The sequence below is a fragment of the Penicillium brevicompactum genome, assembly GCF_028827555.1.
Source record: "Penicillium brevicompactum strain IBT 35665 chromosome Unknown utg000005l_segment0_segment0, whole genome shotgun sequence".
Lineage (NCBI taxonomy): Eukaryota > Fungi > Ascomycota > Eurotiomycetes > Eurotiales > Aspergillaceae > Penicillium > Penicillium brevicompactum.
The window spans coordinates 1,347,380-1,360,910 of NW_026623208.1; the positions used below are offsets into that span (position 1 = coordinate 1,347,380).

General features: G+C 47.1%; 5 protein-coding genes across 5 annotated transcripts; 1 reads left to right on the forward strand and 4 right to left on the reverse strand.

Moving 5' to 3' along the window:
* Positions 1-61: 61 nt before the first annotated feature.
* N7506_006327 (EF-hand domain-containing protein) lies at positions 62-514 on the reverse strand (the record flags this gene model as incomplete). Its single annotated transcript, XM_056955620.1, has 5 exons — positions 62-96; positions 153-278; positions 333-348; positions 409-462; positions 512-514. The coding sequence occupies 5 exons, from the start codon at positions 512-514 to the stop codon at positions 62-64; spliced, it is 234 nt and encodes a 77-aa protein (XP_056809954.1).
* Positions 515-2,167: 1,653 nt separating this feature from the next.
* N7506_006328 (EI24 domain-containing protein) lies at positions 2,168-3,130 on the forward strand (the record flags this gene model as incomplete). Its single annotated transcript, XM_056955621.1, has 3 exons — positions 2,168-2,273; positions 2,332-2,920; positions 3,013-3,130. 3 exons carry the CDS (start codon positions 2,168-2,170, stop codon positions 3,128-3,130), a joined length of 813 nt encoding a protein of 270 aa, XP_056809955.1.
* Positions 3,131-5,933: 2,803 nt separating this feature from the next.
* Positions 5,934-6,470, reverse strand: N7506_006329 (GNAT family N-acetyltransferase; the record flags this gene model as incomplete). Its single annotated transcript, XM_056955622.1, has 1 exon — positions 5,934-6,470. The coding sequence occupies one exon, from the start codon at positions 6,468-6,470 to the stop codon at positions 5,934-5,936; it is 537 nt and encodes a 178-aa protein (XP_056809956.1).
* Positions 6,471-7,211: 741 nt separating this feature from the next.
* On the reverse strand, positions 7,212-9,014 carry N7506_006330 (uncharacterized protein; the record flags this gene model as incomplete). The annotated part of the gene is made up of 1 exon (XM_056955623.1): positions 7,212-9,014. One exon carries the CDS (start codon positions 9,012-9,014, stop codon positions 7,212-7,214), a length of 1,803 nt encoding a protein of 600 aa, XP_056809957.1.
* Positions 9,015-10,033: 1,019 nt separating this feature from the next.
* On the reverse strand, positions 10,034-11,241 carry N7506_006331 (SEC14 family lipid-binding protein; the record flags this gene model as incomplete). Its single annotated transcript, XM_056955624.1, has 4 exons — positions 10,034-10,402; positions 10,458-10,844; positions 10,896-11,037; positions 11,087-11,241. The coding sequence occupies 4 exons, from the start codon at positions 11,239-11,241 to the stop codon at positions 10,034-10,036; spliced, it is 1,053 nt and encodes a 350-aa protein (XP_056809958.1).
* Between the last annotated feature and the right edge of the window lie 2,290 nt (positions 11,242-13,531).

Genomic DNA, 13,531 nt, shown 5'->3' on the forward strand with positions numbered 1-13,531 from the left:
AGGGTCTAACTTGAGCTTATTATTGTTTCTAGTTACTGGCGGAATCAACTGATTTCATGGTTCAAGCCTCTCGTTCTCCCAGACCCTTAAGGAATTCTGTATTCATGTCAGGCAACAGGCACAACAAAAAGAATGAGCTGCTTGCTACTCACCACTGAATTCAATCGTGCCGCTGTTGTTGTTATCAAAGTCTTTGATAAATTCCGCTGCCTCTTCGTTGCTCATTTCAATTCCTTGCTTCCTAGCGACCTCAAGAAGCTCGTCGACACTGATGCGCCCTGGATATTAGGTGAGAAGTCTGAGCTAAATGAAATATTGACCAATCCACATACGGTCATTGTTGACGTCCTGTAAAGCAAATTGTCAGCATATAATATCTTCACTATTGGAAAAGATGGTAAGTCTTACAGCAGCTTCGAAAACTGCCTTCCACTTCTTGATCTCTTCTCGGCTGTATCGACCCTGTTGGAGTAAGAACCCAACTATAGGCAACTATCTTTTAGTCACATACCATGTTGGTTTAAATTTTCAAATTTGATGTTTCCAAGAAAATTGCGAATTGAAAGAGAGCAAATATCAAATATCGGGATTGGATAGGACAATGAATTTATACCTCAATTTCGTGTACCAATGGTCTGTGCTGAACTATCGAGTTGATTAAATCACATCAAGTGTCCTTGCCACGTCGCACAGGAGATCTGCTTGCATTTTAGCCATTATTAGCGGATTGCAGGAATTTACTTGAGGCTTTCTTCTTCCAACCCACAGCGCCTGCATTCTTGTGCATCTTGAGGTGAGGGTGGCTGGCTGAAAAGAGGGGAGAGTTTGCTAACCCCGCTGTTCCAAAGCTGCTTTGCTACAACCTACATTGCAGCATTTTTCAGTTAAAGTGAATTGTCAGGTATGCAGAGAAAGATAATCTAAGTCGGTGAGCATCTTCTAGTGGCCCTTAAAACCGACGGATGGTGTTCTCATATGTCTCAATATGGATGTTTGAGTTCTGTAAATAAGTAAATCCGAATCAAGAGATGGATAACTCTACTGGGTATGGGAGATATCATGTATTTAAATGAGGAACTCAAAGGTTCGGTGAACATATAGCCTCAGGACACTAAAATGCTGTAACTGAGATCCGACGCTTGGACACCCGATAGGTGGCTGGATGGAGGGATGTGCGTCAAGTTCCTGTAGAATGATGTAGAGGCTGCAGAAATGACTGCTACATTTCTTGCTTCGAAATAGATTTCGCTAGGTACATTTTCACCACGCACGCTCATTGATGACAGTGGTCAAACGTACGTACACAGGTGAGCCTAGCCATGCTGCAAAGTATGCCAAAAAAAAAAAAAAAAAAAAAAGAACAAGCAATTCAGTTGTTACCAAACTATATTAAGAGCAAAATTCAAAATCAGTACAAAGGAATCACCAGTAACCATTGAAGTATCGAGAGCAGCACTTCCAAGTTCCCCAAAGTGTCGAAAGTTTTTCCACTGTTGTCAAATTTTAGAAGAGCGATATGATATACACTAGGAACAAGACTACAAGAGCGAATTTTTCTACCTGGTAGAATTTCTATGAATTCAATTATTCAAGCCAGCAAACAGCATGGAAATTATATTGGTTGTGTCTGCTCCAGCTGATTGACATTGCCACGTACCTGGCGGAGATGGTTCAAATTCAATTATGTAAATCAATTTACATAACTAGTCGACTTAAGTGGGAGTTGATACATATGAACATGTTAATATCTACTCCGTGGTATCTTTTAATTTCTGCTTCGATCAGAGAGTTCTCGGACTAATTTGCTACTTCGTGGTTGCAGCTGTGTTGCGGTGGCAGCTGTATACGCGAAGTGGACGACGGTACGGAGTAAATGTTGCGTAGTTGTGGGGCTTCGATAGGTAAAGTCTCACCAGTGGTATGCATCATCATCTGAACGACTGATGTATAACTAGTAGCCACTCCGCATATTTGAACAAATCACCAAAAGACTCAACCTTGGAAGACTCAAGAGTGCTAAGATGAGACCCACGCACTTTGCAGGATTCTGCCGGGCGGTCAGTAAGCCTGTCATCTTGATGACGTCATCCCGCTCTCGCTGCTCATGGACAACTTTCCTCGACACTCCGACGCTATCCCAGAGGATCTTGCCTGGCAATCTCATACAATGTCTGAAAAAGTCAAAGATGCTGTGGTTTCAGAGGCCAAAACTACTCGTGCACTTGCTCAAGAGATAGTGATGTCCGGCGCATACCTATATCCATTCAAGGCGAGTAGCCATCACTTCCCCAGATCATTTGCCCATTTACCCATTCTGACTAGACGGATGAGCATTACAGGGCATCTTCTTTTTTGCGACCCACAAGGACCTATGGCGCCCGTTTCTCGCCCGTGCTGGGCGGACAATCACACTGGGAGTAGGAGTAACAAGCGCGATGTTCTTCTTCACCTATGTGCCGCAGATGGCCATCATGGCTTTCACCAGCGGCCCGCTAGCCGCTATCTCCGCAGCGATTTTGGTGCTTAGCGAGAGCTCCGCGATCACAAACGTCTTATCGCGCTCGTTCCTCGTTGAAGATGCTCTGATCGATACCTTCGATGGTACCCTCGTCGCACGCGACCAGGAGCCTCTTGTCGCACAAGGCCGTGAGATCAAGGCTCGATCAGGTGGAAGAGATGCAATGGCTAGGCTTGGGAAGATATTTACTCGTCCGTTGGCTCGGTTGCATCCACGAGCGCTGCTGCGAGCCTTGATCGTCTTGCCCCTGAACCTCATCCCCGTGGTCGGCACTGCGTTGTATATTTTCGTACAAGGGAAAAGAGCAGGCCCAGCATTCCATGCAAGATACTTCCAACTCAAAGGGTGGAACTCGACACAGCGAGAGGAATGGATTGCTAGTAATCGAGCTGCATACACCGGGTGAGTGATTCCCTGTTCCCGCTTGACTTCTCTGGACATTTCCTTTGCTTTGTCACGCTCAACCTCTTTGCTGACCATGGAAACTATTTTAGACTTGGGATGGCTTCTTTCCTTTTGGAAATGGTACCGTTTGCGTCCATGGTCTTCTCTTTTACCAACACTGTCGGTGCAGCACTGTGGGCTGCCGATTTGGAGAAAGCGAACAAGTAGATTCTTCGCTCTCACACTGAATTATGCAAACAACAAATAAGACACTAATCTTTGGTTATATCTCCATCGTTTTATCTTTCGCTTGGGTGCGTCCCAAGATCTGATCCTAATTGGTAGTGCTTTATGCTTCGCTTCGAAGATGCAATAATATAGCACATGTTGAGCCATGTGTCATGCTGACTTTGACTTGAGCCAGAGATGCATCAAGCACATGATTCCACAAATCTGGAACCGCTACTCCATTGTGACCTACCTACCCCAAAAGCTGAGGAATTTGCATTCCCGGTTTATCTTTAGGTCCTGTGTGCAAGATGAAACCAAAACCTGCCCTTGCTCTGGATCTTTGGATCTCAGGGATGAAAGATGTTCCACTCAAAAAAAAAAAAAAAAAAAAAGATTGGCTATGGGAAACATCACAGAGCAGTGTGCTCGGAATCGCTGGCAAAAACAAGTCCCAAGACTGGTGAGTTAAGAGACGCAGAAAAGTGACGATGGCCATAGCAAAAAGACTGGCCAACCTCGGAAGTCAAATGATGGCGGTGACCTTACATTTCCTTGTCCTACCACTTGTCTGTGGCCTGCATAGTAAGGATGTTCATATTGCAGATTAACTAATGGTGGAGAGGAAGAAGAAGCAAGAGCCAAGAGCCAGAAGCTAGAAAAATAAAGAGTAATAGCAAGTTCATGTGAAGCAAAACACCATGCTTGGAAAAGAGATTTCAGTGCCCCCTCAGGTGTCTAGGTCTTCCCATTCATCTTCATCCCCTGCTTCGTTTATGAAAACATGTTTGAAAAACCTTCTCAGGGCATCAATAAAGCCTTTTGATCGAGGAACACAGTGTGATCCAAAGAATTGGTGCAACGACCAGTCCTTACAAGACTCCAGTAACCGCAAAGTCTGGGATTCGTCAATAATTGCATCCAAAGTTCCAATCACATGTAGAGCTGGAGTTTCGATCATCGGGTCATACAACGACCTGTAACAAGGCTGCTCCAGTGTAAACCCAGAAAACAACACTAGAAAATCTAGAGGAGGATGTGTTGTCTAAAGAAAGCGAATTTAGTAGTGCCTTTTCCAGAATTATTCTGGTGCCCTAGAGAGGCCCAAACTGGAGGCACTCACATCAAAACGTAGACTTCCCACAGACTTCCTTTTCTCGAGCAAAGAAGCAACTATAGCAGCAATCGTTGCTCCTGTAGAGAAACCCATAATACCAATGAATGGGCCGTGAGTGTCAATAAAGCGAAAAATGTAGTCAATAGTGGCTTCAAGACCTCGGATGCGATCTTTTGCAGGGTCAACATAGCCCCATGCCCACATATAATTGCTTTCTTGATTGAAAGAATCAGGCTCGGCAGGTAGAACCCCAGATGGATAGTAGAACTGCACCGAATCAAATGGGCCTCGGATCGAATCTCTGCATAGCGACTTGACCAAAACATCTTGGACAACGGGCTGAAGGAAATGTGTCTTGCACTTGAAAAAATCCCCAGATTGGCCATGTCCTAGATCCATCCGATGCTACTTAGATGATGCTTTTAAAGATAAGAACAACCTAAAAACGCAGCATCTTGAACCTACCATGAAGCATCAAGACTTTGGCGCATGATGGAGCGGGGATAGGGTGTCGTTTCGTATCCATCTTGAGGGCTTGACATGTGAAAACAGTTTCCAAAGTTGACAATATTGGAAAGAACCAAGGTGTCAAAATGGGTGAAGAATCTTTGAAGTGAGATGGATACGTAGTTGAAAAGTACCCAAGGGCTCTTTTAGATATAGATGCCGAGTTTTGACGAGAGCCATCCCTTGCATCATTACACCAAACATCCCTAAATATTACACCAGAGAAATATCCACACTCGATAGTTGATTGTGTTTTCAAATAAGACCTGAGAAACCAGAGACCTCGGGAGTAGGGCTGAATGGAATGATAGATCAAGATTTGGCCAATGGTTACTTCGTGTGTTTGCCACCTTACGCCCACTTACTGAAAGATGACCTAATAACGTCATTTTACAGAATGTAAAGAGATTTGGATGACTGTGTAACTAGCTTAAGTGTTGGTGAGATGATCAACATTCCAAGAAAGGTTGGTTGAGTGGATTGTCGAATCGTTTAGGACTTCTGCATACATGTATGATGGCCATTCACTGATGTGTGATTGGCTCCCCCGAGTTCTGCGGGTCGATTTGCAGTCTGTCCACTCTTGAGGTCATAAATATAAATTCGTTGGCCCCTATAATCCCCTTGTGATCGTAGAAAACCAACATCCCTCATGGATAATCATGCAGGTCACATATCAGCGACTCCTATTCCAAGGTTGTTACATCGGATCAGCCTTTCGGGATTCGCTTTTTGAGACTCATGGTAGCTGCCCAAAGCGAAGACCCAAGGAGGAACATCATAATAAACAGTGAGTCTTTGCCTGATGTAGTACAAGATGACTTGAAACTTATCCTACAAGGTTCAGTCTAGATGTTCAGGTTTCAAAAGACGTGCTATATGTGTCGAAAGTTCGATCGCATATACGCGGCTGCAAATCTTCCAAAGTAAACACACAATGCATTGACTGAGAGTCCTATTTTGGAAACAGTCTGGAATGGTATTGGTAACCACCTGGACGTCGCGTCGAGAATTTGCAGGTTTAGGTAGGAGAGCTCTTGTCACGTAGTGGGCGCCAGACCAGTGGCCCTTCATCATGTTTCCTGGCCAAGGCCAGTGAACACACTTCGGGTCCTTTTCCCGACGTTCCACACGCAGTAAACAGCCATTCTGATCGTTCTGATCATGTGAAAAGGTTCTTTACACCGATTGTTTCTGTAACTCGACAAAACAAAGATCATCTGGCAGCGCCAGATCTTCATGCCTCTCCTTAGGGAAAGGCGTAGTCTCGCCGGTATGTTCATAGCCTTGGCGGACGTACCATGCAATGAGCTGTTTGCGGTTTGAGAGAGCATTAAGCCCAAAGCTAGTCACCCCCCATGTTCTCTGGCCATAGTCTTCGGCATGCGCGAGCAACTGGCGACCTACACCCCCGCACTGCCTGGCTTGATCAACTGCAAGCATGAACAGTCGAGAACGTTTATCGTCACACTTCGAAGTTCCAATTGTGCCTATTAAGGCGTTATCGCGATCAGTTGCCATGATCATGACGCTGTCCGGCTTTGTGATCATTGCCATGATATCATTGACATGGATCCGGAAATCAGAAGAGAGACCTAAATCATCGGTCCAGTTCGCTCTGATGTCCTCGGCGCGAAAAGCAGACTCCACTAGCTGCTGGAGCTGGGGCGCATCGTCGGGTGTGGCAGTGCGAAACTCGAGGTGGATTTTCGTCATTTGGAAAGCTCGGTTTTGATGGGGGAGCGACAATGAAAGGTTTGTGAAAGGTCGCCTAAGCACAGAATCAAAGAAAAGAAAATGGTCTATTTATACATGAGGCGGGGTGTTTTGGGCGTGATGTGTAGTTGGAAGGGTGCAGGGACTTTGTCGGATCTTTCCGCAAAGGGCGCAGGTGAGACTCTGCGGCTTTTATTTTGCCCGAAACGAGCTCATTAAAACTTGGAAATTGATCGAGGTTTTTCCTAGTGTCTTCATCACATCGACTGATTGACTTCGGAGACTTCACGAAAATCGGCACTTGCAACTCTATTTCGACCGAACGCTCTCAAAGACTGTGCGGTATAAATTACATACACCCTCCGTAAATTGTACACTTGCGATGAAGGAGGTGTTGAAACGACACGAGAAGGCGATCAAGAATAAATATGATGAAACCATGTGCACGTTGAACATGGAGTGAAGAGAATTTTCATGAGAAAACCTTTGCACCGCACATGTTGCGCATTGCTAAGGCTCGGGTATGGTGGTCAACATGAGGAAATCAGAGATTCAGATGCGCAAGATGCCAGTTGGATGGTGTCCCGTTGAACCCTCTGGTGTTAGATGTCTCTCGCCTTGGTCGAGAGGTTCGCCAGTAGTTCTGTTTGATGCGCCAATTGGGGAGATCCTCCCCTGCACGCTGGGCTGGGTCTTGATTGGTCCCGGCATGATTTGCCGAGTTATCGTTGCATAGAGCGCTCAGGGCGCAAAAATGTCATCTGTGAACCCTAAGAATTCTCTTCGGTCATCGCAAATGCGAGCATACTCCAGAAGGAGACGGTATGTGTAGACTTCCATATCCTCTCTGCGGAGAACCTTTTCACCCCATGCCTTACCCGCAAGGGCGATCTTGCGAGCGACTGCGTCTCGCCCACCGAGGAAGTAGGCCATAATGCCGTAGAAATCGATAAAGGTTGTATCCATCGGCACGAAATGCACCCAGGGAATAAGACGCGAGTCGTGCCACTCGTTGTATATAGTAGCCTTGATAGGAAGCGAGGTCGACAACATGAATCCGCGATATCGACCACTGAAGGAGTTACCATCAAGATCAGGCAGATACTTGTAATTGTACATCTTCTTCATGGGCATACCCTCCGCAACTTGGAAGTATGGATCGAGGTAAGGACACGTCGGGTCCGCCTCATTGTAAGGCGTACAGACCAGATGGTTGAAACCAGTGTCAGTGTGTTGCTCGAGAAGCTTTGTGACAAAGCCGTTATCATTCAACTTGTAGTCCGCATAGTTTGGAAGCCGGAAGTTAATACCGTGGCTGTTGTTCTGCTCTGCCTGTTGGACGGACGTTGCATTCATCATGGACATGAATCTGTGTCTTTGGAAACCCGTCCAGTTTGGCTCACGAGCGCGGCCTCCAGTGGCCGCCCCACGCCATACAGCTTTGTTGATCTTGGCGTCCCATGCACCGCCGTGCTCCTTCTCGCCGCCAGAGTAGTGTTCATTTTGCGCCCAGTACATGGCTGGAGGAAGAAGAATCTCATTATTCATCGGGAGCTTAGATCCGCCGAACAATGGGAGTAGCTTGTTTGAAGTTGACACAGATATAGGCTCGAGGAAGGTTCCATGCAAGACCTGCATCTCTGGACGAACGCAAGGGTCTTTGGCTAGTGTGAAGTTCCCCACGTAACCATGGTAAGACATCCGCTCGAAGTTGTCAAAATCCCAAGGAGGAGTGCTAAAATCAACCATCGGAAGAGTACTGTTGCGTGCGGGACTCCCCGGGGGGCAACCTTCCTTAGCCATTTGCCAATAACCTCCCTCTGGGGGTATAGTGAAACCCGGATCATAAGACCCCAGATTCTCCTGATCCCATTCAGTCAACGACATGTACTCTGAGATAACATCGTTCGCACTTGGCATGGTCCGCGCTGCCTTTTCTTTCTGAACATAATCGTTGATAGTTTCCCAAGGAACAACCAATCGGGTCTCATCCATGACGTTGATAGGCATGTCAAGATCGGGCAGCCCTCCCTCTATCTTCGAAACTAGATCGTACCATGAATCCATCCAGTTTCTTGGTTCGTCGGTCTTCAAAATCGCTGTGTTGTTGCGAATGGCAATTCGGGTGGGGATGCTCTTAGCCTGCCGGCGCAACTCTCTCGGTTCCAAAGCCCAGTATGGAGTCAGATCTTGGTATATCTGATCGAAGAACTCTTCGATGATGAGGGTATCCTTTCTTTTGGCATATTCGAACCATTGCGCGAATCCGGGGGGAGGATGTCGTCCGCGACGGGCCCGGTATCTCTCTGCGGCAGTTTCAAGTTCGTGGGATTCGGTTTTGAGAATTTCATCGAGATCAGTCTCCGCGGTGCTCATGAGCGCATCGATCGGGTGGCGGGTGTTGTAACCATTGCCGCCGTGGAAGGTCGACGGCGCGGGAACGTTGTAATATGTGGAACCGGATGTGTACCAGATGAGACCTAATATCACAAAGACCGAAAAGGCAAGGGCTCGACCGGTTCGAGAGATGAGCGTCGAGATCATCGTGGGCGTGAGGATTGCGGATTTCGCATTGATTCTTGAAAAGTGCGGCTTAGAATCAGACTTCCCGATCTGCAAGTGAGCATGCCCTTCAATTTGGAAATACCGCGTGTGCTGTTTTCAGTGCGGTAAGGATGGCAACTCGAGCATTGTCAAAGTCAGGAGTGACAGGAAGCCAAAAACTCAACGGCGGCAGCGTTTCCAGGACTCAACCAAGTTTCAATGGACTCTCTAAACCGGATTAGGCAAGATAGCTGGCGAATGCAGAAAAGTGGGTCCATCCGCCCGTGTTCGGTCCCACGTTGTGTCTCACCTATTTCTTATTCTTATTCTTATTCTTATTTTTGTCGGCCCTCCTCTAAATTTATGGCTTTTCTTTTGCAACTTTCTCAGAGACTTATATTTCTGACGGGGCCTTGCCTGACTGAAAAGTCGTGATGATTTTTGGAACTTGAAAATCTAGTGCCAAGACCGGTCGGACCTCTACGCCTGTATGAGGTCATACCACGGGTTATTTGCATTATCCCGTTCTTTTTAGACTTTGCACTTATCTTTCAGTATTACCAGTACCTCATGGTATATTATACCGCACGTGGTTCTATCCACGTGAAAGGTTGGGGGAGGGTGCTAATCAAAAATAAGGATTTGAGGGGTTGGACCCTGGCGGCTACATGTCCCGGGCTCCACCCTTCAAATCGATTCGTTCTTGTCTCCAGCGTCTGGGAAGTTCGCAGAAGCATACGGAGGACGGAGTACCCTTCTCATACTCTTTCATTCATGAGATTCAATCAACCCTCTACCAAGCAAGAAATGGATTGTTCATATACCCAATTTTTACTGCACCCTCGCCCAGCAAGTTCAAAAAAATCCGTGGCCAACGAACCACTCCATCCGCTACTTAAAGATAGATCAAGGTTCCTACTTGATTTTGTTCCTGATAATTGGCCACCCGGGTAATTGGAGATCCCATTGCATCTGATATAATCCGAAAGGTATTCCAAAATGTCCTATCGAATCGTTGGTCACTGAGACACTCTGACCGTGGCGATCCGGTCATTTCTCTCCGAGCCAGCTTCGCTGCCGACTGCTAAGGCTGTTTTTCTGCCATCGGTTTCTTGAATCCACTTGATAGGGCCTTGTGGTAGAGCTCTGTTTGTGTTATCGAGTCCCAAGTACTGTTGGATTCTATCCTCAAGATCTGGCAGCTGGCCGTGTGTGAACGAATGGCCTCCACCCAGTTGGACAGGAATGTTGGCATCATCGACATATTCTCTCAACGTGGGTAGCACCTCAGAGGGAAGCAAAAAGACAACTTTCTGTGCTGTGAAGGGATCGACGTAGGGTTTTAAGTACCTCCAAACAGTTGGGAAATACGAGGGAACATTGCAAACCTGTACAAAACTTTGTCAGCGCATCACTTGTGGTTCTGGATATGTTGTCACCCACAAAGATTTTCTCAATAGTCTCTGGGTAGCAGGTGGACAAAAGCCAGCTGACATGCTGAGCGAAGTATTTTACGCTCCACGCCATCTTCAGCCCTATATTCGACCCATCTGCTAGATAAATAGAGCCGGTGATGGGGCCTGATTGTCCTACCCTATCTGGCATCATGGAACAAAGGGGCACAACAAATCTGCTCAAACTATCTATGAACACTGAGGTCAGTTGTAAAACGTGAGGATTCGGCGGGGCTGTATCAATTTGCGAGTAGTGCCAGTATGCAGCCGTGCTTGACGTATCCCACCGAGCAAGGGCGCTCTTGTCCAGACAATCGAGATCGAAGAAGCAGATGGGGTGGCCTTCTTTGCCTCTTCGTCCCGTCCAATGAAAGAACTTGCTGTATGTCAGACAAACGACGTTTGCGATGAATATTCTCACACTTACCATTGAACGGGCACTCTCGAAATCTGCAATTTGTATCAAGTCGTAAAGTCTGATGATGTGCTTTTGTTCACGAAATTTGTGTGCCGCCTCAAAGTGCTTGACCGCCTCGTCATTGTCAAATTTTCGAGCGGTTAAAAAACGTCTGGTTTATGGTAAGCAGGGAAGATTTTTGAAGACGTGTGGCTGCATACAAAAGAGTCGGCTGGTCGAGCAACCCATCACAAGAGTCCTTGAGCTCTAAACTATCAGGTCGATCTAATAGGCCTTTTTGCAGACATGTGCTCGTAAACGTTTTGAGAAATTCTTCGTAATCAGGCGTAGCCTGTTTTTCACTCATAACCGCCATAGCATTTGGTGCGTGAAGAAACCGATTGGCTTCGAGTGGGATGTGGCCGAGTTGAGTTCACAAGAGGATGATGAAAAGTTTGGAATGAACCAGGTGTTGTGGGGGTCATGCACGGTTGATGCTAGCAGGTTCGCCCGATCACATCTCATATCTGCAGGGTGACGCGTGCGAAATTGAAAATTGAGCTAGCTGATCCCTATCCCTAACCTCATGCAGTAGTACGGAGTACTCCGTATGTAAATTTATTAGGTAGATATTGATCTATCACATTGCCATGAGTACAGGGGGCTGTCAGGCTATCAATTGCGGAAGACAATCCAGACTCATGACCCCATAAGTAATTGGTCCATACTCCCTACTCCGTGCTCCTGTGGACCGCAAAATAATTCTGGATACCCTGGGTGAAGGAAGAAACTGTGATGGACAGCTTTAACTAGAACCACACCCAGAATTCCACCCCAAGTAGTGATGGTACCTAGTGTAGTGGGGAAGCCGCACCGCTCCCACCTGTGCCTTAGGCACCCCTGGGCTATTTCTAGCCCCGTTTTCATAGCATAGCAATCCAAGCATTCTACACCTCTCTCGCAAGAGCAGCATCTCTTTCCTATTCCGGTAGTCCTGGGGGGCCTGCGTAGCTCCCTGATCCCGCCGAGCACTGAGCACCCCCGTCGTCTTGTCTGCGATGTCAGACCGCCAGCGCACTCTTCCCACTATACTAGGTAGCCACTTCGTCGGTTGACCAGTTGGTCCACAGGCAAACCAGTGTAGGTAGTGAATACACACCGCTGCCTCAAGCATCAAAACTTTGAACAGATCGCAAGGTTATGACCAAATATGCGTACGGAGTAAACCTACCGCCACATACCGAGTAACAGATCACATCATACGCCACACAAGCCCTGGAGTTCCCTACCACCACATCCAAGGTTACCCGTGAAACATGGGGTGACACAAGCGCCAAGGCGGCCCCACATCGTCCCGAACGTACAGGCGGTGCGCGCTAACCTTGGAATCAATCTATTTTCTTTGAATTCCTCCACACTCAGCCTCAGCTTCAGGAACTCCACGGCAACTTCGCCGATGAGTGCACTTTATCATACTATGTAGTGTGTGAATGAGCCCAACGCCTATATCCTGTGCTAGATCATGGGGCCTTGAAACGCAACGCAGCTACCCGCCTAGCCCACCTTTTCTTTGGTGGTGTTTACCTGCTTTGTCAGGCTCCCCGAAGAGTAGATAGCGCAGATGGAGAGAGTAAAGCTCTCTCCCTCTTCTTCCTCTCCTGGTCTTTCACAATTCTACAACATCGTACATGCCAGTATGGGGTGCTCTCGTCGCTTGTTTTACGAAAAAAAAATCTTGGAATCGATCTTTAAAAAGCTCTGCTTTTGATAATTTACAGGTTTACTTATTGAAGTGGTACCATTGCTGTATGGCGGCAAATTATCATTTGGTTTTTATTACTTTCATTCGGCAGTTGATATAATCAACAAACGTGCCCGCTGCACACCCGATTCCCATCTATCAAAGTTTGATGTACGGAGTATGCCCATGGTAAAATAAATGGAAACGCATATAATATCGAACGAAGTGAGTAGAGTGTTCATTTGGCCCTTTGGATCTTGACGATCCTCGTTTTCGTGTGCGCCTAAACCGATAAAGCTCTTTCAGGGGTTATAAAGGTGACGAAAGTTGTGCGCGTCGAAGGCATGAATGGGCTCAGTTGATTGCTCTCGCTGGTCCGTTGTGAAGTGGTGCAAAATCCAAGAGCTCTGTAGTTGGAAGCACCATTTCCCTTCAAGAGTTTGTCCGTCTCTCTGCTAATTCTCATTTGTCTCTAATTAATGCGTGTGCATTGGTGTTGGAGCCCGTGGTCCGTGGCTGCCTGATTTGTCACGCTCCCCGCAAGTTGATAGCCGTAGATCTACTCCACACTCCGTAGGGACCTCGGGACCTTCCTCTCTTTGTGCCTCTCTCTCTCTTCTTCTTCTTCTTGTTCCCCTAGTCTCCCATAATACATGCATTGCCGCACTCTACTGCTTCTCCGTTAATTGACAGTTGGCCCGCGGGCGGGCCCGCCGCCAGCTAGAGCGGGCCTGTCAGATTTACCTGATTGGTTGACGTTTGCTCTCGTCGGAATCGGTCAACCTCGAAACACTGCCCAAGTGGACATTGGGCCTCGGAAATCTCCTGATACCTCCCGATCAGGAAGCCAGCAACAACCGTTTGTCAGGCAATTCACCAAAATGATTGACCTCGTTACACGGAGTACTCCGCATGGAGCATTCAT